Raw genomic sequence first — 27,820 nt, forward strand, 5'->3', positions numbered from 1 at the left:
CTCCAGCAGAAAGCAGGAAATACTTTTCAAGTTGTTTTTTATTATTTCATAAATCGTCTTTAGTGGTCTGTAACAAAATTTAAATTATTTGCAACAAAAAAACATCTTTTAGAACATTTCCTAAGTTAAAATGTATAATCTAATAACATTTTAACATAATTTTCTTTATTTTGCATAAAAAATGTTTCCACTCTTTTTCTTTTAGCCAGTCCCCTGGACATGTGAGTCCCCTGGACACGTGAGTCCCCTGGACACGTGAGTCCCCTGGACACATGTCCATAAGAGAAATATAAACTTTAAAATGATCCAACCAAGACACACACACACACACTGTAAACATCTCTGTCTTGTTCTTTGTTTTCGGGCAGCTCACACAAATCTGAAGGCGAGCTTCTTGGTCAGAGTGTATCTGGGCTCCGGCATCTGTTTGTTTCTTGCATACACTCCTTTGCCGACCTCCCTGTTCACACGAGTCAGGACGGTCAGTAGGTCATCTTTCTCCGAGCTGGAACAAGAATGAAGACAGTAAATCATTTATCTACAGTTGTTAAAAATATCCAAATGCCCTGCTTTGAAACTAAACACTAAACGAACACAAGAAAGAAGTGACGGAGCAAACGATCTCTAGTTTGAGAGATTTGGAACATTTTAGGTCTTTTTCTGGTGAAGGATGACTGTACACTTTAGGTCAGGTCCAAATCACTGCATTGCCTTTAAACTTTTATTTAAACATTGTAGAGGTGTGAATAAAAGTCACTGTCCCTGATTTTTTTTTGCTCCTGGACTTCTTAGCTGCAGTAGTTTTCACTTTGAATGAAAGGCTCATGTAGATAAACAGGGGTTATGTTTGGAACTGGCCCAAGATTAACCTGTTTTTTTTTTTTTTTTGCTGACAGCTACGAAGGACAGAATTAACACTGCAGCTAAACTGACAAAGAAGCTGAAACGGGTACATGCATCCTATCACTGCTTGGAGACCATTTCCTCTCTATAGTCTGTAAATAAACACAGAAATTCATCTAGAGAAAACCTGAGCTCTGTCTTGGTCCAGTAACACAAACCTACAGGAACATTTAACCAGAAATATAAAACAAGCTTTACTCTGATGTCCCCAACACTGTGGGATTTGAATAGTGAATGTTTGTATTTACATGAACATCTTGCACCAAAAGCATTTAGGTTTACTTACACTCTGTTCAATACCAGTCCAGAAAAACACTCATCTCCAAAACTACAAACATTCACTGTTCAGATCCCCCAGCACCCGATGACATCTGAGTACTGATTGTTACAGGGACATTTACAAGAGATCGCAGCCTTGTGTCTGCTATTGGGCCTTCATCAGAAGGTCTTCCTCACCTCTCAGCTGATTTAGTCAGCTGTTTGCACAGCTCCTGGATGTAGATGGAGCCGGTTTTAGTGTGCCGAAATGACTTGTTGTTCTCCACCGTGGACATGCCGATCAGAAAGTCTGCTCCTGCAGGCAACGTCCCATCCTGTTGGAGACCAGAATGTGACTCCGGGGGTCTCTGTGCGTCCTCCTGGATACCTTCATTCTGACATGCTTGAATGAAGAAGACTTTGGGTTTTCCTGCCAGGGTGGGGGCTCTGTCACTGGTGAAGGGCGATGTCAGATCTGGCAGGAACACTTTCTTCTCATCAGAGCCAAAGACGCAGCCCTTTTCTCCATGGGTAAGGATGCATACAACCTTCAGACAGACACATTTTATTCATTGTTATGTCTCACTTAATCTTGAATTTATTAGAACAATATTCACTATTGTTTACAAACATTTACATTTATTAATTGTATTACTACTGTTTAACAATATTATATAAGAAAAGAAATAAGCATACCACATACAGCACGTTATACAACTGTCAAACAGCAATCTATAACAAGCAAAGACCTTGTATAGGTTTTGACCTCAATTTGTAAATGGTAATAAAATGGACTGTACTTATATCACCGTTTCCCCTACCATTATACAAGCGGGGTGCCCCACCCCATCAACAGAACTGAGCACTCCGCCTACCAAACCGAACTTGCCCACCCTCCCCACCACCCAGCAATGACATAGCACTAAGCTAGCGGCGCAAAATACAGGCTCTCTAGCTAAAAAGCTTAAGGCAGCACTCACGTTGCCAATTCTCTCAAGCTGAACACCCCCCACACACACACACACACACACACATACACACATACTCCTGTATAAACAGCGCACAACTCAAACATGTCACGCTAAGCTAGCAGCGAACAATACAGACGCTCTAGCTAAAAAGCTAAAGGCACCTCTTCCCTCATGCTGACACCCCCCTCATGTCAACATCCCCCCCCAGTCAAAAATCATGGATGAGATGAGCACCCCGCCATGGCAAGTTAACTCGGGGAAACACTGTATATAGCACCTTTCTATCTTATCAAGATACTCAAAGCTCTTTACACTACACTCATACAGCACTCTACTAGATCTATACAAAGACTAATCAGAGTCAGAGTCAGAGATTCTTTATTGTCATTCACACCTCATGTGGTACATGTGGTGGAGCGAAATGATGTACACAGGGTCCCAGTTACATCCAACAATAAAATGCATAAGAAAAACAGTAATAACATCCAAGATATGAACCAAGAAAAACATCAACCAAATATACACCAAGCACCCATAACACAAAACATTGAACATCAGCACAAACATGAACATGAGTCCGCATGAGCGGATGTGCACGCATGAACACACCAACATTGAAACAGACCAGCAGCAACACGATGTGACCTTCACAACGATTATTCTGGTCAGAGATTCACGAGTCTAACAGCCTCAGGGTAGAAGCTGTTCCTCAGTCTAGTGGTTCCACACTCAATGCTTCTCAATCTCCCTCTCGAGGGGAGCGGGGCAAAAAGTGTGTGCGCTGGGTGAGTGAGGTCCCTCATGATGCAGGCAACCCTCTTCCTGCATCCGGAGGCGTAGATGTCTGTGACGGTGGGGAGGCTGACTCCGACAGACTTCTGTGCAGCCTTCACCACTCTCTGCAAAGCTTTTCTTTCCGCAGCTGTGCAGCCTCCACGCCACATGTTGATGCTGGAGCACAGGATGCTCTCCACTGCACACCTGCAGAAGGAGGTGAGGACTGAGCCTCCCAGACCAGCTCGTCCCAGCCGTCTGAGGAAGCAGTCTCCGATGAGCCTTCTCGATCAGGCCGGTGGTGTTGTTGCTCCAGCTGAGGCCGTCATCCATGTGCACACCCAAGCACCTGCAGCTGGAGACCACCTCCACCGCAGATCCTCCCATGCTCAGGGGGGAGCAGATGCCCCTGCTCCCCTCGAAGTCCACAACCATCTCCCCCATCCTCTCCACATTGATGTGAAGGCCAACTTCCCCGCAACCAGCTCTCCAGGTGCCCCACCTCCCGCACGCAGCCGGACCCATCACCATAATCAGAGCTTTATCGCATTCATACACTGATGGGACACACATCGGAGGCAATGAGGGGTTCAGTGTCTTGCCCAGGGACACTTTGGCATGTGACTGCTGGTGGAAACGAACCCCCAACTCTTGCATGGGAGGACGACTGTTCTAACCACTCAGTCACAGCCGCCCAATTTGTGACCTTAACCTTAAAGCTGGGTTGAGTAAAAGATTATGAAGAAGACTCCTACGTCCGAATGCTCTTTGTGGACTTCACGTCTGCCTTCAACACCATGATCGCCCAGACTCTGATGGACAAACTATTCACACTAAGGCTAAGCCCCTCCATTTGCAACTGGGTACTAGACTTCTTAACAAACAGACCACAGTCAGTGAGGATCCACAACTTCTCCTCCTCCACCATAACCCTCAGCACTGGCTCCCCTCAGGGGTGTGTGCTGAGCCCTCGCCTGTTCACTCTGCTCATGTATGATTATGCACCTACCCATCCAGGCAAAAAACAATGATGAGACCAGCTACAGGCAGAAGGTGGAACACCTGGAGAGCTGGTGCAAGGAGAATAACCTTCACATCAATGTGAAAAAGACAAAGGATATGATCGTGGACTTCAGAAGGAACAAACACACCTACACCTCCCCCTGAACATAAAAGGATCTGTGGTGGAAATGGTCTCCAGCTACAAGTACTTGGGTGTGCACCTGAATGACAGCCTCAGCTGGGGCAACAACACTACCAGCCTGATCAAGAAAGCTCATCAGAGACTCTACTTCCTCAGGTAGCATAGACGAGCTGGTCTGGGAAGCTCAGTCCTCACATCCTTCTACAGGTGTGCAGTGGAGAGCATCCTGTGCTCCAGCATCAACGTGTAACATGGAGGCTGCACAGCAGCAGAAAGAAAAGCTTTGCAGAGAGTGGTGAAGGCTGCACAGAAGACTGTTGGAGTCAGTCTCCCCACCGTCACAGACATCTACACCTCCAGATTAGAGGATGCCATTTTTTCGGGAGTACTGCGGGTCATGTGATTCCGGCCGGATTCTGGCAGAACCGGAGTCAACCTCATTATAATTCACGTGACCGGGACGTGACCAGACTGAAAGCTAACGGGAGCAGACAGGAGTGGGAACCGACCAAAAGCCAAAAATAAAACCTAAAATTTTTTTTAAAAAAACACGGGCGCAGCTATTTTGTAGTTTTCTTTCAGTAAGCCTTCACTTTAACACAAGTCAAAAGAACTACATTGCCCAGAAGTCAATTGTTCCAGTAGTAGCTTTTCACCGAGAGGGTGGTGTAGTATGTCAGGACAGCTTTGCTGTGGACACACGGGCCACTATTTATGTTATTTAAAACATGTACGGGCCACTAACTATGTAGTAAACGTGGGGTCACAGCTTTGTTGTAGCTTCACTACTAATTAATTATTCTTAAAGCTAGTTCAAGCACAAAGAATATTAATATTAATTAAATACAACGGATTCTTTCTTTTTCGAGTTAAATTAATGCCATGTGACCGAGATAACTGCGAGGATTATTTAATCAGTGACATGAGACACCATTTTTCTTTGACCCATCAAAATAAATGTGGTCATTTATTTAACAGAATCAAAATTTAACATCAAAACATGTACACATTGATTTGCTGATCTGTTTCTGATTAATAAAAACTTGGCACACTTTACTAACAAGACAACAGAACATTTCTGAAGGCATCTAGATTACTGGCAAAATAGAAAAGTTTAAGGGAAGGAAGGAGAAGTTTAAAGGAAGATGGATGAAGGAAGATGTATGTTTTGTTGGCCAGAATTAGCACGCTTCTTTCAACACCAGCTCAAACCCCCGGTCCACTTAGTGCGCGACACTTGTGACGTCTCTTTACCTTTGCCGAGGATGGATCAGCTCCGGTCAGATGTCCCTATGCACGCTACCTTTCAGCGTCTCCGGTCAGGGTGGCTGGTCATCGTCAGAAGTCGTGACAATTTACTCCTTTCAACTGAACAAGTTTCCTTCGAAGTTGTAGGGCGTTACGCCCGGGTGAGTTCACAGCGAGGCGCTGTGACTCCGCTGGGATAGACAGACCCCATTCCATCAGCTTCTAAGTTCAGCTGGAAGACTTCATAGTTCCACTCAGAAGTGGAAGACTGAGTCCGAAGTTCCACTCAGAAGTGAAAGACTCCAGTGAAAAAGTGAGTAAGACTCCGGTCAAAGACTCAGAAGACTTTGAAGACTGAATAGTTCCAGGAAGTGTTGACTTTTAAAAGAATACTCACTTCCGGTCACTTGGTACTTCCTGATTGGTTGAAACAATCAGCAGGGGGGTGGTTTCAGTGATGTCAGAGGGTTATTAAAAGTCAAGAGGGGATGCAGGAATGTTTAGGAATGATTAGTACAGACAGAGAAATGTTTATAAGAGGTGAGAGGAAGCAGGTGCCAGTTGCTTCTTATTTACCGTCTGCTAGGTTTAAAAACAAGACACATCGTTCCCATAACTTGCTTTCTGACTTTTAACCGAGATCCTTGACTTTTAACCGAGATCAAATCCACTCATTCAGGCAGAAGATCAAGATGCACAATTACTTTGTAAATAGACATTTAACTTGATTTCTAAGTCTAAATGAGGTTTAAAAATCATTAATACTGTTTCACAGTTGATTTAAATGAGTGGTTTACTTTCAACATTAGAAATGATATGAACTAAACACACTTTTGATTATCAAGATACTGTAAAATAGTAATGATAATATAAAAAGAAGAGTTTGTATTTCTGGATTCAAATCACTGAAATAACAGTTCCTGTCCCATGAAGGTCTTCAGAGACAGGTTGTTGTCGGAGGCCTAGTTCAGTACAGTGGGAGGAACAGCGAAGTAGCTGAAAATAGTTTGCAACGCAAGGTAAGAAGTAACTGTCTCTATTAAACTCACAGAACAGGCAGGAAAGTGTTAAATAATCCTGAACTTCACGAGAGTTGTGTTGGTGCTGTGCTGCTTTAAACATTTAGTCTCAGTTGCGGTGAGGAGCTGCTTTGTTTACAGTCAGTAAATAAACAAACAAACTCAAACAGCGCATTTTTCTCCATCTTGTCCCTTTTAATTTAAAAATTATGCTCTGCTTTGTTATGTGGGTTTTTAGGTTAAAATCTTCATTATCTGTCGCTGTTTGTGTAAAAATGAAAAAACCCGAACTCTACCTGGTTAAAGTGCACGCATTCTCCGGTCAAAATATCACAGTTTTTAATATGAAAGACTGGTTGCATATGTTATAATAATTGTTTTGGTTTTAGATTTAAGTTATGATGTTATTATGTTGTGTTAAATTTTAGGCCAAGAGTTGATTTTTCTCAGTTCATTTCTTCACACCAGGGGCTATTCTAGAAGCCCTTTTTAGGGGCTTTAGTCCCCCAGTGTTGACAGTGGCTCTTGGCTTGAACAACACAGTGTGTATTAGCATTAGAATTATTGTAGGGGGGACATATTGGTCTGTGGGTCCTCCCCCATAACTTTTTGAATAAAGTAGCTGCTATTTCCTGCATTCTGGTGTATTTTAACAGGTTTTAAAACATTTATGTTTACCTACATAAGTAAATCCTTTATTCAATAATTGTTCTAGAAAGCATGGCACAAGAAGTAGCACTAAGCTTGTTGTTTGTCTTTAATTTAATTTAATTTTTCTACCTAACACAGGAAGCTGTTAGCTCTGGAAGCAAACTGTTAAACAGCTTTAGACACAAAGACCCTTGTCACACACTTCAACAGAGCAGGTAAGATACATAAAATCTTGTGATCTCTGCCTGGTGAGGCTGATTGAATAATTATAAAATATGATAAGTGAAATAAATAAAGAAAAATTGAGCTTCTGTAATTATTTTCTTCACTTAATTTCAATTGTAAATCTCTTGTTTTTGATAAAATATTTTTTTCCAAAAGAAAGGCCAACAGATTGTAATTTGTAGTCACTGTAACCCTATTTTGACTCATGCACTGTCTTCTTTCACTTTTAGGTTACACAAGGCTCTGGACCGGTCACTGAAGCTGTGGAGAGATGAGGTGGAACACCAGACCTGCAATGATCCAGTCTGTAAATGATTCTCTGACGTCTGGTAAGATGCACGACATCCTGCTTCACTGAAACAAGCTCGTTACCTCAACCACATAGACTGAACTTCTTGAGGACGTCGTCCAATGTATAATAACGCCTTTAAACATTTTTATTTGTTGAGTTCTCTTGCTTGGAACATCATTTTTGTTTTTTTGTTTGTTTGTTTAAGCAATTTAAAACATGACAGTAATGTCACTGTTTAAAGGAAACAATAGCTCAATAAATTAGTAAAATGCAACTTGTTATGTTTGGGTCCTTTCATCTAAGGTAGACATGGTGTGACCCATGGACTGGTTTTGATTTTTTTTTTTTGTAACTGACCTTCAAAAGAGCCAGAAACAGGGACTCAGCAGCTGATCCTCCGTAGAAAAATTATAGGGACTACAGGCCATGTATTATTTGTTTTGTGCCCTTTAATGAGGTTTTTGTTTGGATTAAGGCAATAAATGTCTCTATTTCACCACAGATGAACTGTTCCTGTTGCCATATCTTTTGAAATAAAACTGCAGAACACAAAGTGGGGGGTGGGGTTGTTCAGCATGAGGGAAGTGGTGCCTTTAGCGTTTTAGCTAGAGCGTCTGTACTGCGTACTGCTAGCTTAGCGCAACATGTTTGAGTTGTGCGCTGTTTATACAGTTTTTAGAGTGTGTGTGGGGTTCAGCTTGAGAGAAGAGGCAACGTGAGTGCTGCCTTTAGCTTTTTAGCTAGAGAGCCTGTATTTCACACCGCTAGCTTAGTGCCATGTCAGTGCCGGGTGAGTGGCGTGTGTGTGAGGGGGGTCAAGTTTGATTTGGTAGGCAGGGTGCTCAGTTCTGTTGACGGGGTGGGGCACCCCACTTATATAATGGTAGGGGAAACACAGGTATGTACAGGTAGATCCCTTTAAAACAATTCCATGTTAAAAAATGTAATAGCAGTTCATGACATCTACGACAAGTTGAAAACACTGCACTGCTAGCTCTGCTACAGTGGAAGAGTTTACCCATCGTTGTTTTTGAAGTTTCTGTGAAAAGGGATCCATTCTTTATTTTACCTGATTAAACCTAATACATGTGTCTGAATAACAAAGGGATGTAACTGATCATCTATTCCAAGAACCTCCATACTCAGTTCACGTTCTAAAACTACTCACCAAAAGGTCGTCGTTAGAAAAATCCCTTGAGGCTATGTCTTTTATTCTCTGTTTAAGTTCGTCTGAGCTCAGGTCGATGTATGTTTCGATTCTAAAGCCGAAGCGCTCAAACAGTGAGCTCAAAGTTTCTGTGTCACAAAGAGAAAAGGATTACTTAAATTATTTTGTGAGCAGCACAAAAACTGTCAGATGGGTGTCACAGATACGTACTTGTATCCTCTTCAGTTCCTCTACGATTTGTCAGCATCCCCTGGAAGTGCTCGTTATTAAAGATCACACACGAACCTCGAGGTTCACGAGTCAGACTGTAGAACTCCACCTGCAGGGAAGGAGCAGAGCCATAAAACATGAGCTACATGTGATTAAAACAATTACACATAAGAGAGGTAACTGAGATTCACCTCATCACACTGTGAGGCCCCAGGTGAATCAAAGAAAACACCTACTTCACCACCTAAAACGCAAAAACTGAATGAAATCAGAATAACAAGGATTCACAGGCTCAAAAAAAGAAGTTGTTAAGAAACAATTATTGGCTGTCACTGCAAATATTTCTACATATTTTCCACAAACTCCTAAGAGAAGAATCTAAAGAGGGAAACTTACAGCTCATCTGAGGCAGATGGGTGTTGTTGGGCCTCTGTGAGGAGAAAACAGTGACTGGGTCAATTAGCTGACTGAAGGATTCAAACAAACAAACAAACAAACAAACACACACCTGTGGACATTGACGAGCTGGAGGGACACCTGGAGGTCTCTGTTGATGCTGAACGGCTGTAAAGAATGATGGTAAATGAGTTGCACTTCTTCAACAAGCTTCAAAATCTGGGATTTACCCTTACTAAACCTTAGTATAAATTGAATCTATATCCCTTCTCAAGAAATAATACTATTGGTTAATCATACATAAGTCATATTTGCCATAATTTCATTTTGTCATTATTCAAACTGAAAATAAACATTACAGAATTGTGTATTTAAATTACCAGATTATTTGTTTTTCTTCGAGAGAGGGGAATTAAATTTGCTACAAGAACTCACGTTACATGTTTTGGGGCTGAGGCCAGTCAACAATTGTTCCATAACTTTGAACGGTTAGCCTACACGTCTGTTAAAGGGTGTTCAGACCAGCCTATTCCCCTACACAGTGCTCCATCAGGAATTTTTTGTACCTCTTTCAACCGGCTGGTCGGCTGAGTACCGAACCGAGGTTCTTTTATGGCACCCACCGAACTGCACCGATCGATGTATGTATTGAAACGTCACTTTTTTCAGTGTCAAGTTTCGGTATTGACTGTAAGGTGTCACATGGTTTCAGCACGCAGGCAGGTAAAACACCAGACATATGATGAAACAGACTACGTATTTACACACAGAGCTGTATAGAGCTGCCGCACCTAATCTATGTATAATGTATGTCTATGGTGCTGGTGACGCCCACAGATGGAGTTCACGTGTGCAGCGCGTGTTGTCGAACGGCTTCGACAACACACGAGCAGAAAGTTGCTCCGTGTTTCTCTGGAAGAAGGCAAGAAGCAGCCTCCCCCTCCTCCTCCTCCTCCTCTCAGCATTAGTCAGTCTGTGTGTGTGTGAAACAGACTGAGTCAACATTCCACAGCCGGACTCGTCTTCATCAAAGAACTCCCAAGGACGGCTCTGTGTCTGTGTTTCAGCTGGTGAGTTTACGTTTGTTAACCGGACTGACCTGACTAAAATGTTGGATTTTATACCTGGATTATTGAGCATGGACTTTGTTACGCTTGTTAACGTTACTGAAGCTTAACATGTACATCGCGGTGAAATAACGCTAACTTTAAGATATTAGTGTGTAAATTTATTTTATCTACGTAGCTAGCTAAACTCAGAAGCTAACTAAAGATTGACAGTAACAGATGATGCTTAGCTTGTAAAACTGCTCATCCAGCTGCTTAAACAGATCACTAATGTTCACTGTTTATGTTAATGTTCTCCTCAAAGGAGGTTCTGACCCAGATGTGAGGACAGACAGAAAAGCGAGGTGGGAGCCACAGGACTGTTAACATTTGACAAGTGTGTTTGTGATTGTGTGCTCTTCACTGACGTCATTGCTGCGACTATTTAAGATGCGACAGGTGCACTTGATTGTATTCCCGCTGACTGATTTGTTTTACCAAGAATAAAGTGTGAGGTGTCTTTCTCACGATGAAGATAAAGCAGTGAGTACCTTCATTGTCCGACTTTCCTACCCTTAAGATGTCAACGCCAACAGGTTATGGGCCCAGGAGGGACATGGGAAGTCGATGGCAAAGGTTGTGCTTTGACGGAGATGAAAGAAATTACGAGTTGTGGGAGACTAAGTTCTTGGCTCATCTCCGACTGCAAGGTTTGAAAGACACAATTCTGCGTAAAGTCGAGCCGGATGCAGATGCCGAGGAAGAAGATGATTCGGAGAAAAATGAGGAGTTTTATGCCAAACTGATCCAGTTTCTAGATGATAAAAGTTTGTCCTTGGTCATGAGAGAGGCAGCAGATGACGGCAGGAAGGCGTTGCAGATCCTGCGAGACCATTATGCGGGCAAAGGGAAGCCGCGAGTCATCAGCCTGTACACTGAACTGACATCCCTCCAGAAAGCTGCCAATGAGACCGTCACAGACTACATTATTTGGGCTGAAACTGCCATCACCGCGCTGAGAAATGCCGGAGAGACGCTGAGCGATGGACTGTTAATTGCAATGATTTTGAAAGGTTTGCCTGAAACATATAAACCATTTGTAGTCCACATAACGCAAAGCAGTGAGGACAAGCTGACATTTGCTGAGTTCAAAGTTAAGCTGAGAAGTTATGAAAACACTGTGAAATTTAATGCAAATGTGGATGAAGATAACGTGATGAAAGCAAGTGGTTTCAGGAGCAAACAAAAAGCAAATCCAGAGTTCACCTGCTACAGCTGCGGTCAGAAGGGACACAAAGCACGGCAGTGTCCGAGACATAAAGGACAGGGACAGTGGTGCAGTTTGTGTAAAAGTCCAAGTCATAAAGAAAGTAACTGTTGGCAAAAGAAGAAAGAAAGTGTGAAACAAGCAACTGATGACGTGGATGATCACTCGTTTGTTTTCAAGATGAACGACTCTTAGATCTGCGGGTTGAAACGGAGAGGGCTCATGGTGGATACCGGAGCGACTTCTCACATCATCACTGATCTGAAGAAGTTCAGACGCTTCGATGACACTTTCCAACCAGAGGAACACTTCGTGGAGCTCGCTGACGGGACGAGGGCGAGCGGTGTGGCACAGAAGAGAGGCGACGCGGAGGTCTGGCTGCGGGACACAGAGGGACGGAAGGTGAAGGTGGAGATGACACGGGTGCTGTACATCCCCACGTACCCACAGAGCATCTTCTCTGTTAGAGCAGCGACGTCCAAGGGAGCCTCGGTCAACTTTGAACAAGGACTCGATCAACTCATCTCTAAGAACGGCACCAGGTTCGATATCAGAGTGTATGACAGACTTTATTTCCTTGACATTCTTGATGAAAATGATGTTGGTGATGAACAGAATTATACAGTATTGGGTTGTTATGACATTCAGGAGTGGCATAAAATTTTGGGTCACTGTAATTTTCAAGATGTATTAAAACTAGAAAACGTTGTGAAAGGCATGAAAATTAAAGGGAAGGTCGACAAAACTAACCTAGAATGTGAAACTTGTCTTAAAGGGAAATTTACCCAAAGTAGAAATAGGCAAGCTGATGTAAAAGCAAAAACGGCTCTTGAACTAGTGCATACAGACTTAGCTGGTCCTATTGAGCCTGCTGCAAAACATGGATTTAAGTATACACTAGCATTTACTGATGATTTTTCAAGTGCAATATTTGTCTACTTTCTGAAAGCTAAAAGTGACACAGTCAAAGCTACCGAAAGGTTTATTGCAGATGTCGCCCCTTATGGAGACATAAAGTGCATTAGGTCAGATAATGGAACAGAGTTCACGTCAAAGGACTTTCAGTCTTTATTGAGTAAAAATTCTATTTGACATGAGACCTGTGCACCATACTCACCTCACCAAAACAGGACAGCTGAAAGAAGCTGGGGAACACTGTTTGATATGGCAAGGTGTTTGTTGATGGAGAATGATTTGCCCAAAGAGTTATGGACTTATGCTGTAATGGCTTCTGCAGTTATTCACAACAGGTGTTTTAATAATCGTTTGGAACAAACTCCATATTATATGTTGACAGGAAAGAAACCTGATCTTTCTAAAATGAAAGAGTTTGGATCAGTGTGTTATGCATATAAACAAAACAGGGGAAAGCTAGATCCAAGGTGTGATAAGGGCATTTTTGTGGGTTATGATAAAAGCAGCCCATCGTATTTAGTCTATTACCCAGACACAGAAAGAGTTTGTAAACACAGACTGGTTAGATTTATAACTAAAAGCGTGAGTGAATGGCAAACTCAAACTGATCCAGAGATGTTTGACGATGAAATTAACAGCAAAAGAATGGTTCCTGTTAAGTTGGAGTCAGAAGCAGAACGTCAGGTGTCAAAGGAAACACAAGGGACTTTGACTGAACCTACAGTGAACAAAGAAAACACGAGTGTTAGACAGGATGAAGAACATTGTATGCATCGTTCCAAAAGGGAAAGAAAAACACCTGCATATTTAAAAGACTATGAATGTAAGGCAGAGAGTGATGAATATGGAGCAACAAATGTTGACTATTGCTATCATTTAGTGTTTAATTCACCACAAAGTTACAAAGAAGCAATAAATTCACCTGAGGCTGAAAAGTGGGTAGAAGCTATGAAAGAAGAGATTGAATCTTTAAAAGAAAACAATACATTTACACTGACCAGACTGCCAGAAGATAAAAATGCAGTGGGGGGTAGATGGGTCTTCACAGTTAAGGATAACATCGATGGAACTGAGACTTATAAAGCCAGATATGTGGCAAAAGGTTACAGCCAAGTAGCTGGTATAGATTATAAAGAAACGTTCGCACCGACAGCAAGTATGACGTCTGTGAGCAACTTAATGCAGATGGCAGCTCAGTATGATCTGAAGCTACATCAGATGGATGTTAAAACGGCCTACTTACACGCTCCTATTGACTGTGAGGTGTATATAGAACAGCCTGAGGGTTTCGAAGTCAACGCAGATTCAGATGAAAAACTGGTTTGTAAACTAAACAAGTCATTGTATGGTTTAAAACAATCGGGACGCAACTGGAACAGGATGCTCCATGATCACTTGACTGAAGATGGTTTTGTACAAAATCCTGCAGATAACTGTGTTTATACTAAACAAACTAAAAATGAGAGAATAGTTGTGATTGTTGGGTTGATGATCTCATCATAGCAGCGAGTGATGATCTTCTAATGGACAATGTAAAAGAAATGCTAAAAGCAAGGTTTAAGATGAAAGATATGGGAACACTTAAACGTTTTTTGGGCATCGACTTTACACAGACAGATGGTGAAGTAAAGATGAACCAAAAGAAGTACATAATGAAAATACTTGAAAGATTTGGTATGTCAGAGTGTGGCACAAGATGCACCCCATGTGAACAGAAATTAAACTTTGAGTGTGAAAGTGAACTTATAGATCCAAGATGTTATCGTGAGCTTGTAGGAAGTTTGATATATGTCATGACGTGCACAAGGCCTGATCTTAGTTGGGTTGTAAGTAAACTTTCACAGCACTTATCACAACCAAAAGAATGTAACTTAATTACAGCTAAACATGTGTTGAGATACTTAAAAGGGACAATGGACAAGAGCTTATGCTATAAGAGAAGTGAGGGGAAGCTTCAACTTGTAGCATACAGCGATGCAGACTGGGCTTCAGATCAAAATGACAGGAGAAGCACTACAGGTTATTGTTTTAGCCTTAACAAAAATGGACCTGTTGTCTCATGGAAGTCAAAGAAACAACAAACAGTGGCTCTATCAACATGTGAAGCAGAATATATGGCACTGGCAGCAACAACGCAGGAAAGTTTGTATCTTGTACAGCTTTTAAATGCAATGGACAAAGACTGTGAATGCACGCCAGTGACAATATTCGAGGACAATCAAGGAGCAATAGCTTTGTCAAAGAACCCTGTATGTCGTCAAAGATGCAAGCATATTGACATCAAGTATCATTTTGTTAGGTCTGCACTTAATGATGGCAGGATAACAATTGTTTACTGCGTAACAGGAGATATGGTTGCTGACATTTTTACTAAACCTGCTACAAAGTTAAAACTTCAGAGGTTTATGTGTTATATATTTGGGATATAAGAAAAACAAGTAATGTTTATGTACAGTGAAAGAGCAAGTGGGTGTGTTAACATTTGACAAGTGTGTTTGTGATTGTGTGCTCTTCACTGACGTCATTGCTGCGACTATTTAAGATGCGACAGGTGCACTTGATTGTATTCCCGCTGACTGATTTGTTTTACCAAGAATAAAGTGTGAGGTGTCTTTCTCACGATGAAGATAAAGCAGTGAGTACCTTCATTGTCCGACTTTCCTACCCTTAAGATGTCAACGCCAACAAGGACAATCACAGACTTTGTTGTTAAAAGTTTGCTGTCTTTTCTACAGTGGAGGCTGCATGGTGGAGGTAAGTTAAGCTGTAAAGGATTTTGTTGACAAGTTAAACTTTTATCTCTCAGCCTAGATAATGTATTTTGAACAATAATAACACAACCATGTTATTGTTGATGTTTTGTTCTCATGTCAATTGGGGAGATGATCAGAGCCCTAAACCACAGAGAAGATTCAGGAAAAGACACAGAGGTGCAGAAGTCTCCATCAGCCCTAACCTCAGTGAATCCAGTGACCTGCTGGTGGAATGTGAGGGACAATATGTCAGTGCTATCAAACTTGGCAACCAGGTATCTGTGTGTGCAACAATCATCATCTACAGCCTCAGAGGGAACACTTCCTACTTCTGGAGACACCCTCAGCCAGGAGTGGGCTTGTTTGTGTCCACAGAAAGCAGACATGTTGTTTCTGAAGAAAAACTGTTCAGTGAAAACGTCCTCAGTGTGTAGCAGTGAACATTAGACACTGACGTGTCACTTGTTGTTTGCAACAGTTCTTTTGAACTGGAAATTATTTGTTTATTTTAATGTAAGAAAACTGCTTGGAATAGAAATACCAAAGTTAAAAAATAAAATTCACAATATGTACTGTAATGTGTAACGTAATTTTATTCTTGTTAGAATTAATATTAATTACGTATTAAATGATAAAGCTCTGTACATGTTGTATAACACAATCATTGTTCCACATTTAATCTATTGCATTGATGTTTGGGGGAAAGCGTGTAAAACATTTACAAAGCCTATTTTTATTTTACAGAAAAGAGCTGTAAGAATTATCACTAGAAAGCATTACAGTCACCCATCAAGCACATTATTTTATCAACTGAAGTTATTGAAGTTCCATGATTTGGTAGATTACAGTATTTTATCAGTTATGCATAGGGCTCAAAATAACACATTACCATTAAATATCTAAAGAAATTTTGTTAAAAGGCAAAGTTGTTACAATCTTAAGGGGATAGAGATATTTGTCAAACCAAAATTCAGAACTAGTCTGAAGGGAAGGTCTACCTCAATCCAAGGAGTTGGATTGTGGAATGGTCTAGAGAGTGATGTGAAAAATGCCAAGTCAATGTGTACATTTAAGAAAAAGATCAAAGCTGAATTGTTAAAAAGTATATATGAAATAGCTTAGTGTGCGTTTTGTATTAGTTAGAAAAATTAGAAAGAGTTATTCATTTTGTTCCGTTACTTGAAGATTATTATGACTGAACTAATTGTCTGAAAAAAGGGGCAGATATAATAAGATTTTTTCTTCTTTCTGCAGCCTTTCATTTTAAATCTCTGGTATTTTTTTTATATAGTTTATGGAATTTTTTTTAATTTATTTTATTTTTAAATGAATAAACTTTATACCGTACCAATTATAAAATTGGTACTGAAAAAAGAACCGTCCAGGAACCGACACCGAAGTGAAGGTACCGACACCGGTACAGATAACAATTTTTTTAGAAAGGTACCCAGCCTAGTCAGCACTCGGTCAAATGGCTACAAGTGGCTGGTGGTGATCCAAATTGGATCGCCAGCTGTGCGCGTCCGCAATCAAAAGCCTAACACCGACCCGGCCCACCCATCCAGCAAATTATTATGGCCTGGCCTTGCCCAAATTTTAGATTCGGGCAGGGCCTGGGTTAGAAATGACAGCTCCACCCTAAAATACTGGAACCAGCCGTAATTGTACGGTTATCCAGCAGAGGGTGCATGAAGACTACTTTCAAGTCATGGCCATTTACTTATTAAGTTTCATATTCAGGTTCAGCACATACGAAGCAGGGAGCAAAACAACACAGGTAAGTTTATTTTAACTGATCTGCAAAATAATAAAAAAATAAAATAAAAAATCAGCAATAATAAATTCTCTTCAACCCTCCAACCTGCTTGTCATTAGCTACGTGCCTCTCAAGTTAGCAGGCTAATGTTAGTGTTCAGTTGCACCGCCTTCACAACATTAGCCACGTTGACAGTAGTTGTAGCAACCAGTCCTGTCGGAATGAGCTTCCAGTTTGTGAGGACATCCGGTGTTAGCAACGTTATCTTTGTCGTTCTTGATGAAAAGCATTTTTTTGTCTGAAATCTTTACTTCTCTGCTAAGAAAAAAAACCACCACTGCAGTCAATACTAGTTAGGCCTTCACCATACGTGACTGACTGTGTAAACAATGAACAGGGTCTCAGACTGAAGAAGTCTTCTGGATAAAAGACGAAACATTTCAATAAGAAGAATCCGTCCAGAGGACCTGACTTAACTTTGTTAGATTTTTCTACCTGGATTATTGGGCATGCATTAGGATAACAGAGAAGGACGTTTCTTTGTTTAATTTATATTTTTGTAACACAATTGATAACTTCATGATGAATAGTGGAGGATAGAAAATATGAACGCATGTTAGAAATTGCAATGGTTTATTATCTGGATGTCCAAATACTTCTTTAAAACGTCTTCAGTTGATCCAAAATGTTGCTGCCAGAGTCTTAACTGGAGTTAGTAGGAGAGATCATATTTCTCCAGTTTTAGCTTCTCTCCGTTGGCTCCCTGTCAAATCCAGAATAGAATTCAAAATCTTACTTCTAACCTACAAAGCTCTCAACAACCTGGCTCCATCTTATATTACAGATCTTATTGTTCCATATTTTCCTAACAGAGCACTTCGCTCTCAGACTGCAGGTTTACTTGTGGTTCCTAGAATTTACAAAAACAGAATGGGAGGCAGATCTTTTAGTTATCAGGCTCCTCTCTTGTGGAACCAACTTCCAATCTCTGTCCGTGAGGCTGACACATTATCCAGTTTTAAAACTAGGCTTAAGACTTTCCTTTTTGCTAAATCCTATAGTTAGGGTCGGCTTGGGTTTCCTGAGCTGTCTCTTAGTTATGCTGCTATAGGCTTAGACTGCTGGAGGACAAACTGACCACAATTTTCACTCTACTACTGTCTTTACTTACTCTGCTCAACCTGTTTTGTATTTGTAATTATTTTTTCTATCCTTAACCTGTGTTTTTTTGTCTTTCAGATACACCTGGACCTACCATTCTGTGTTCGTCTGTCTCTCCTTCCTGTCCTCTCAACCAGCCGGTCAAAGCAGATGGCCGCTTGTCCTGAGCCTGGTTCTGCTGGAGGTTTCTTCCTTTTAAAAGGGAGTTTTTCCTTTCCACTGTTGCCACTGTGCTTGCTCAGGATGGGAGACTGCATCAAAGCCAAGATTCATCTTGTCTGCTGGATTCCTTAGATAGAGAACTTTACTAATTGGCTTTTATGTATGTGAATGTTCCTGTAAAGTGCCCTGAGACAACTTTGTTGTGATTGGGCGCTATATAAATAAACTGAATTGAATTGAATAGAAAGGCTGTTTTTATGACCAGTGCACCACAACCTACTGTGGGACTAATTAAAGTGTGGATCTGATTAGCTTAGTTTCATGGTTGCTAACAGTTGTGCTAAATATACAAGCCCCGCTCCACTCGCTGTTTACTTAGATTCTTGGGGGTGGACAAAGCTAAAAAAAATTTCAGCCATTATATCGGTTATCGGCGATCGCCTTCCCCTCCCAATATCGGAATCGGTGATAGCCAAAATTTACTATTTAGTTAACTAATTTCCCTATGGGGACAAATAAAGCTATCTATCTATCTAAAGCTATCTGTCTATCTAAAGCTATATATCTATCTAAAATATCCATATTGGACAGGCTCTAGTGATAATTTAAGGACCAGAAATATTGGATGTTCCATAGTGACACCAAAAGCCAGCACCAGAACAGGAGGAGCACATGTAGAAAGCCTATTAAACCCAACCACTAACAACCCCAGTGCTGTCGTTAGTATCAGACTCCACTTTATGTAAAGCTAGAATAAGAGATAAAACCTAAACTAGAAGTTCTCAAGGAAAACTCAGCATTGCTTCAATAAAATTGGAAAAGGCTTTGCATATGCAAATGAGACAATACTTTAAAATAATGTGACACAAACAGAAAATCATCCCATATTTATTTTATGATTAATCAGATCTGGTCCAGAATCTAAGACTGGCCAGGACTTGTATGGAATAACATTACATCATACCGTCCATGTAGCTTTCCACAGTCACAGCCAGCTGTTTATCACACTTGAGCAGAATCTCTTGGAGTTTATTCACATTTGTTCTTGAGATGACGCCCATCTTTTCCAGTTCAGTAAATACATCCAAAGCTGTCTGTAATTAGCAGAGATATTTCTTTTTAATTGCAATGTTGTGCAGTTTTAGAAGAAATGATGTTATCAGGGGTCTGGTGGAGAGCTTCCTAGAGTTGCAAGTTTTGTCTGTTTTCACTCAAAAGCAACAAGTGGGGCCATGTTGTCATGATTTTCCATGTTTCTATAATTTGGCAAACTGAAAGTGTGAGGGTGTGTTCTTACACTGCTTTTCTCCATGTGTCTTTTGCCCAGATCATCCTTCAGTAGATATTTAATCTTTTCCAGATTCTCATTAGTCATGTTCTCATGTATTCTGTACAGCATCACCCTGAAAGTGAGGGGGAAAAACGAGTTAAGCAGGACAAAGAGAAGAAGGAAAGTTGAAGAAACAATTATTAAAGGCACTGTAATACCAGCTAATAATATTCCAGAATAACCCACATGTAAGTAGACAGTTCTAAGTGAATATGTTAATTCCAAGGGATAAGATAGAACTGTATTGATCCCACAGGAAATTGTTGTGCCAGAGTTTCAGTACAAAAGGAACATACACAAGGAATCACACAAGAAATAAAAAATAACAGAATATAAAAATACCAGCAATTAAGGTCTAAACGGTCAGGTGCAGACGTGTGGAATGTCTGTGTGAAATATTTTAATGTTTTAATGTGAAAACATTAAAGTACTTATTGTAGTACAGGATTAATTTTATTGTCCTATGTGTAGAAAGGGGGAGGAGTTGAAAAGTTTGATAGCCACAGGGAGTAAGGATTTCCTGTGTTGTTCTGTGGAGCACCTCGGTGGTCTCAGTCTACGACTGAAGGTGCTGCGGTAAGAGTCCAAGGTGTCATGCAGGGGGTGATGTGTTGTTCAGGATCTGGAGCAGTTTCCTCAGCATCCTCTGCTCAGACACATCTGTCAGAGACTGCAGTTCCACTCCCAGAACTGAACCAGCTCTTGATGAGTTTATCAAGTCTGTTGTCATCAGCTTTCTTCACCCTGCTGCCCCAGCACACCACAGCATAGATGACGATGCTGGAGACCACCAAGTGGTAAAATATCTGCAACAGGGTCCTGCAGAGACCACCGAGTGGTAAAACATCTGCAACATGGTCCCACAGACATTAAAGGACCAGAGTCTCCTCAGAAGAAAAAGGCGACTCTGCCCTTTCTTGTAGAGGGTGTTGGTGTTAGCCGTCTAGTCAAGTTTATTGTCTAGGTGGACCCCCGGGTACTTGTAGCAGTCCACAGTGTCCACTTTAGTACCCTTGATGTTGATAGGGTTGGGGGGCTGATCTTCTTCCTGTAGTCCACCTGCAGCTCTTTAGTTTTTCCAACGTTCAGTTGCAGGTGGTTCTGTCCACCACACCTCTATATTCAGCTTCCTGGTCACCAGTGATGCAGCTCACAATGGCAGAGTAATCCAAGAACTTCTGCAGATGGCAGGGTTGTGAGTTGTATCTGAAGTTCAAGGTGTAGAGGGTGAAAAGAACAGAAGTCCAACACCCACCACAAGAGCACCAAGTGCTCTTAAATGGTAATCACTAGAGCCTGGCCGATATACAGACCCTTTCCCAAAAATTAGACTATCATGGAAAAGTTGTTTCACTTCCATAATTCCATTCAAAAAGTTACTCTTTAATAGATGATAGATTCATGGCCCACAAGTTAAACGATTTCAAGTATTTATTTGTTTTGTTGTGAGTCACGTGGGTACGTGTCACTAGTTGTAGTATGACAATATATCCCCGTTTATATGCATACTATATTCACGAGTTCCTCATCTTTCTGACTGTAATGTCGTGCATTGAATTTTAACAGAAATGCGAACGAGAGACGTTATTATCTTTGACCCATCAAAATGAATGTGGTCATTTATTTTCAGAATCAAAGTTTAACATCAAACATTTACATTAATTTGGCAAAATATGAAAATAATAACAGACAGTTTCACAGAAAATGAGCATCGATCACTCGGCGGTGAACGAGGACTTTGCTTCAGATATTTCTAAAATATCTGTACTGGTTTTGTGAGAGAGAGAAGAGTTTAAGATGAAATGGAGATTTTCTTACAGAGAACTATGTGAGGGAATTAATATCTGTTTGACCAGAACGTGCACGCTTCATCAAATCTCAGCTCGCCTCCGGTACACTTTAGTCGAAGAAGAGACCGTTACCTGGTGATGATAGATCAGCTCGATAGGGAATCCTCCAGACCTTTCAGCGTCTCCGTTGAGAGCTGCTGAAATCCTTAGATAGTCGTGCGTGGGTCGTTCAAACAGAAGTTATAATTCCAAACGTCTCTGACTCTCCTGAATTCTCGAATTCTCTTCCATACACTTCACCATTCTTCATGAATTACCCATGAATTCTACTGAATTCTCTTCAGAACTCCTTGAGAACTGCTTCAGAACTGCTTGAGAACTACTTGAGAACTACTTGAGAACTACTGAAAACTAACTTGAACTGGAAAGTTGCCACATTTTAAATGGGTCGACTTCCGGTTCAATTTAGAGCTTTCTGATTCGTGGATGTACCAGAAAGAGGTGTGGTTTTTGACGTAAGGTATTATCAAAAGTCGAGGTCAGGGAATGAATTGTTTTCAACATACAGAAAAGATTATTGCAGAAACAGCAGACTTTTTGGAGCCTCACTCTGTTGTATCTTTCCAAATAGTAAAACATGACATCCCTTTTTCAGTAAACATTTAGTTGACCGAAGCTTCAACTTTCACATACTTACGACTTGGCTCATTTCAGACAGAAAATCAAGAAATGCATATTCAGGTGATTTCTTCTTTGAATGAGGAATAAAAATCATTACTTACTGTTTATGTAAAATAAAAATGAGTAGTTCTTTTCAACCTGTAAGCATTGAGTGAAACTAACACAATTTGATTATCAAACATTTGTAAGACAGTAATGATTATAAAGAATTGTCTTTTCTGCTTGATTAATTCAAGAAAGAAAGTCATCAGATGGCTCAGACTTATTCAGATCAATGAAAATGACAGTCTCTGTCCATCTGGTAGATTTGAGGTCATCAGGGTCAGATAAGGGTCAGACCAGGTTCACTACAGTTTATTTTTACATAATTTGGGCTTCCAGCTCATGAAATCCACAAAAACAGGATATCAAAAAATTACAACACTGTGGAGAAATCAGCCTAAATTTTGCAGGGCATGAATGTCTTAAACTGAGTGTGACACACTAATCATCTACTACACTCAAAGCACTTGCACAGGTTTCCCCAGGTGCCATTAAATTGCTTCAGTTTTGGTTCAATTGTCTCAGTTCGGTTCAATATGGGGAAGATTGTAGCATAAATGGCCAGAAGACCAACATTGATACCCTCCAAAGGATGGGTAAGCCACAAAAGTTCATAGCTAAAGAGGCTGGCTGTTCACAGAGTGCTGTGTCCAAGCATATCAATGGAAAGTCTAGTGGAAGGGCAAAATGTGGCTGGAAAAGATGCAACAGCAAAGAGATGACTGTGGGCTTCAGCAGATTATCAAACAGAGAAGATTCCACAATCTGGCAGAGATCCAGAAAGAGTGGAATGAGGCAGGAGTCACAGCTTCAAAAACCACCACATCCAGACGCATCCGGGAGATGGGCTACAACTGTCGGGTTCCTTGGTCCTCTTTTCCGATGAAAGTAAAATGTGCCTTTCATTCGGAAATCAAGCTCCAAGGGTTTGGAGGAAGAAGGGTGAGGAACATAACCCATACTGCTTGAGGTCCAGTGTGAAATATCCACAGTCAGTCATGATTTGGGATGCAATGTCTGGTGCAGGTGTTGGTAAACTCTGCTTTCTTAAATCCAAGGTCGCCGCAACAGTCTATCAGAATGTTTTAGAGGACTTCATGACTCCTTCTGCTGAGGATCTGTATGGAGATGCAGATTTCATCTTCCAGCAGGACCTGGCCCCTGCCCATGCTGCCTGAAGCACCAAAACCTGGTTTGATGCCCATGTCATTGATGCCCTGAAAGTTAAACTGGGTTTCTTTTTCAGAAACAGATCCTGTCTAACCCTGAATGCTAGAAAACACCTTGTATCTGTGACTTTCCTTCCCTCCATTGATTACGGTGACATTATTTACATGAACACTCCTACAAGAACCCTGCAGATGTTGGATGCTGTCTATCATGGTGCACTAAGATTCATAACTGGCTGTGATTGTCGTACCTACCACTGCACCCTGTATTCACTGGTTAACTGGACATCATTAACTTCATGCAGACTCTCTCACTGGTACATTTTCATCTTTAAATCACTTCTTGGTCTGTTGCCTTCATACATCTCCTCCTACATGTCTCTGCGTGAGTGCAGCTACGGGGTGCGCTCTCAGGACATTATTACCTGCAGTGTTCCCTCAGTGCAGACTGAACTAGGCAAAAGGGCCTTCTCCTACTCCGCTCCTGTTTCCTGGATTTTCTTACAAAAAGATTTGAAGCTCTCGACCTTGACCTCTCTAAGTGGCTTTAAGAATCTGTTGGACTCCTGGCAGGGACCAGTGCAGACATGTTCCTGTTATTAGTTTTCTACATTCGCCTTAGAATCTAGCTGTTTTTTTTTTGTTACCTTTTTTCTTTTAGCCATCCTATTTGTAAAAAAAAAAACAAAAAAAACCTGCAGTATGACTTTTTATAATTGTTTATTGTTGTTGCTGTTGTCCATTGTTGTCATCTTTCTTTGTTGAAATCAGGTCTCTCTTGTAAATGAGTCCTCGAGGCTCAATGGGATTACCTGTCTAAATAAAGGTTGAATGAATGTCACAGTGCTTGACTGGCCAGCCAACTCGCCGGACCGAAACCCCATTGAGAATCTATGGGCTATTCTCAAGAGGAAAATGAGGGGCACCAGACCAAACAACAAAGAAGAGCTGACACCAAGCATCAAGGAAATCTGGGCTTCCATAACTCCCAGGCAATGCCACAGGCTGATTGCCTCAATGCCACGTCACATGGAGGCAGTGATTAAGGCAAAGGGATTCCCAACTAAGTATTGAAGATTGACATATTGTTTTGAAAGTACCATATTTTGATTGATTTGTTGTGATCCTAATTTCTTTGTTTTTTCCTGCAAAAACTGAGTAGTGTGGGTTTATGTCATCACAGTATTCTAATTTTTTGAATTCCTGTTTTCGTGGGTTTCATGAGCTGGAAGCCCAAATTATGGAAAAATAAACAAATAAATACTTGAAATTGTTTAAATTGTGGGCCCTGAAATAATCATCTATTAAAGATTAACCTTTTGAATAGAATTATGGAAGTTAAACAACTTTTCCCTGATTTCTAATTTTTTGGAAAGGGTCTGTATTGGTAGGGCCGATATTTTAGGCCGATATAGACATTTGGGGACCTATCGGTATCGGTGATAATTGTCCCATTATACGCCGATATAAACACTTGTAATTTTCACTCTTAAAATACTGGAACGAGTCGTCATTGTACAATGTATCCAGCAGAGGGTGTATGCAGACTACTTTCAAGTTATGGCCTTAATCATGTGAACAGCTAGTTTTGAATGTCAACAACAAACTGGTTGATCCACTATGAGAAGGCGCTATTTATAAGACTGAGCATATTACAGCACCTCAGACTAACAAAATCTTTTGGATTAAAGATGAAACGTTTCATGTTGTTTTATTTTTATTTTTTGAATTTGTCCAGAGGAAATGACTTAACTAGATTTTTCTACCTTGATTATTGTGCATGCATCAGGATATCATGGCCTTAATTTTCACATTCATTTTCAGCACAGCCTAAGCAGGGAACAATACTGTGCAGCATATTTTGCTGAACAGAGCATGGTAAGTATTGGATATTTCTTATCTAGACTGGTCCTATGGTTTTGATCTGCTCAGAGACAGGATTATAATGAAATTATGACCCGATTCTGACTGGGTTAAACTGGGCCAGCAACTCTAAAAGAGTCTCCCTGGGATTCAATATCTGTCAAAGAATAGAGTTTAATCTGCTTGCCACATCACGTAGAAAGGCTTTTGAAGCACCGTCTCATATTACCTAACACATCAGAATCACATAAGATCCACTGAGATCACACTTAAGCCCCCAGTATACTGCCGCGTACATCCATACGCAGAGGTACGCACGTACATACGCAGAGGTACGAGCGTACCCCCCAGGGCATGTCTGTGCAAAGCTCAAATTGTTACGACCGCATACGCATACGCGGTGTCTCACAATAAACTGCCCAGCGACGGACTGTTTTGTATGCGACACCAATGTATTAAATTCCCCTTCTTCATCTCTGATCTGGCCTTTTCTTTTGTTTTGTTTTTTTGCCAAGAGGCAGTGATCTCTTCCTCCTCCGTTGATTCAATGACTGAAATGGTGAGAAATGGAGGAATGTGTCACGAGCGAATTAAACGCAGATCCAGCATGGCTGCGGGAGGGTCTGGAGATTTCCTGGTGGGTTGGTCTGATGTGTGGGCTGTAGAGCCAGCGCTCCCTGTTTTTTTTTTTTTAGATCTTTTTAATAACAACATATAAACACAGAACACCGCTGCGGCTGAGGCTGCCAGCGCTCGCTTTTTTTATTTTTTCCGACCTGTCAATCAATCCAGTAGGCGTGTCAGCAAATGACCAATCGGCGACCTCGATTTGTCCCGAAGGTAAACGCCCCTTGTCTGTGAAGCTGCTCTGCAGCTGATCGGGGTGTACGCTGGAGTATCATGTCTGAACCCTCTGCGTACAGTACACGTGTACGTACGCGTGAACGGACGTACGCGGCAGTATACTGGAGCCTTTAGTCATGCCCCCTCATACAATGACAGGTTGAGTTCCCCTTTTGCAAAGGAGGAGTCCAGGACCCTATAAATGAGTAATGACACGGGACATCGGGGCTCTCCCAGTGTTGATGATCGCTTCATGGAATGGAGAGGCCAGCGCTGTAAACTGTAACCTTTTCCTGCCTTGATTTTAATACGATTGGTAAAACTTAATTGACGTTTCCTTTATTTATTGATATTGTGAGTTGCCACTTCTGAGGAAGGTCTGACAGGCTAAAAATACCGGCAGCGCTCTGTGCAAATAAATTGGGTACTGCATGATTGAAGGGGAAAGGGGCACAGAGTTTGTTTTTTTGTTGTTTTCATTTTCAGATGGACCAAATGGACCAGGCATGCCCTTGGAGTCAAAAAGAGAAGTTCAGGTTCTACAAACTGATTAACATCTATTAGATCAGATTGTTTTCTTGCATTAGGACACCTTCTGCAATCATTAAATCATATATTTAGAGCACTGACTTAGACAAATATTAGAAATTTCCATTATGTCATATTTCACCACACCAAGGGGATGCTGAAGTCCTAAGCAGATGTCCAGAGCTGGGTCAGGTGACCTGAGGCTGACAGGTCTTACGCTAGCTGTCAGCTCTGGCATTTTTATTTGACCTGAGGCTGCCAGGTCACACGCTATAGCCTGTAGGCATCTCCCACCAACATATAAGGAGTAGTTCACATTCAACCAGATGAAAAATGATTAATTGTTTGCATATCCGGCGATATTGAACTCGGAGTTTATTCGAGGGAACCCTTTTTTAGGGTCCCTCGACCAGGGGGAGTTGTTGGATATTTCTTATCTAGACTGGTCCTATGGTTTTGATCTGCTCAGAGACAGGATTATAATGAAATTATGACCCGGTTCTGACTGGGTTAAACTGGGCCAGCAACTCTAAGAGTCTCCCTGGGATTCAATATCTGTCAAGGAATAGAGTTTAATCTGCTTGCCACATCACGTAGAAAGGCTTTTGAAGCACCGTCTCATATTTCCTAACACATCAGAATCATATAAGATCCACTGAGATCACACTTAGTTACGCCCCCTCATACACTGACAGGTTGAGCTCCCCTTCTGCGAAGGAGAAGTCTAGGACCCTATAAATGAGTAATGACACGGGACATCGGGGCTCTTCCGGTGTTGATGATAGCGTCATATAATGGAGAGGCCAGCGCTGTAAACTGTAACCTTTTCCTGCCTTGATTTTAATACAATTGGAAAAACTTAATTGACGTTTCCTTGATTTATTGCTATTGTGAGTTGCCACTTCTGAGGGAGGTCCGAGCCGGGGGAGAGACGTGGGCTGGAGGGGGTTTCCAGGTCTGGTGACCCGCAGCCAGCTCCCGTCTTTAACATAAGTTTATTTTAACTGATCTGTAAAGTAAAAAAATCAACAACAATAAATTCTCTTCAATCTTTCAGCCCCCTTGTCATTAGCTATGTGTCACTCAAGTTAGCAATCTAATGTTTAGCATAGGCTATTGCTTTGTTAACTTCATCCAGAACAATAAATCTAATGTAGAGGAAAATATATATCAGTGTTACCGGTAATGTTATCTTTGTCATCTGCAATGAAATGCATTGTTTGTCTGAAATCTTTACTACTATGCTAAGAAAAAA

At 41.2% G+C, this 27,820-nt stretch overlaps 1 protein-coding gene across 1 annotated transcript in view; it reads right to left on the reverse strand.

Moving 5' to 3' along the window:
* Nucleotides 1–351: 351 nt before the first annotated feature.
* Nucleotides 352–27,820, reverse strand: part of casp8 (caspase 8, apoptosis-related cysteine peptidase) — a 36,109-nt gene continuing 8,640 nt past the window's right edge. The window contains exons 4-12 of the mRNA XM_037681995.1: nucleotides 19,617–19,722; nucleotides 19,284–19,413; nucleotides 9,372–9,427; nucleotides 9,260–9,293; nucleotides 9,055–9,107; nucleotides 8,864–8,972; nucleotides 8,654–8,781; nucleotides 1,360–1,709; nucleotides 352–505 (exon numbers count right to left, since the gene is read on the reverse strand). Of these exons, the coding sequence (XP_037537923.1) occupies nucleotides 370–505; nucleotides 1,360–1,709; nucleotides 8,654–8,781; nucleotides 8,864–8,972; nucleotides 9,055–9,107; nucleotides 9,260–9,293; nucleotides 9,372–9,427; nucleotides 19,284–19,413; nucleotides 19,617–19,722 (1,102 nt within the window). The 3' untranslated portion in view covers nucleotides 352–369. The remainder of the gene's footprint in view (nucleotides 506–1,359; nucleotides 1,710–8,653; nucleotides 8,782–8,863; nucleotides 8,973–9,054; nucleotides 9,108–9,259; nucleotides 9,294–9,371; nucleotides 9,428–19,283; nucleotides 19,414–19,616; nucleotides 19,723–27,820) is intronic.

This window comes from Nematolebias whitei, chromosome 9, assembly GCF_014905685.2.
Source record: "Nematolebias whitei isolate Nwh7 chromosome 9, NemWhi1, whole genome shotgun sequence".
NCBI classification, from domain to species: Eukaryota; Metazoa; Chordata; class Actinopteri; order Cyprinodontiformes; family Rivulidae; genus Nematolebias; species Nematolebias whitei.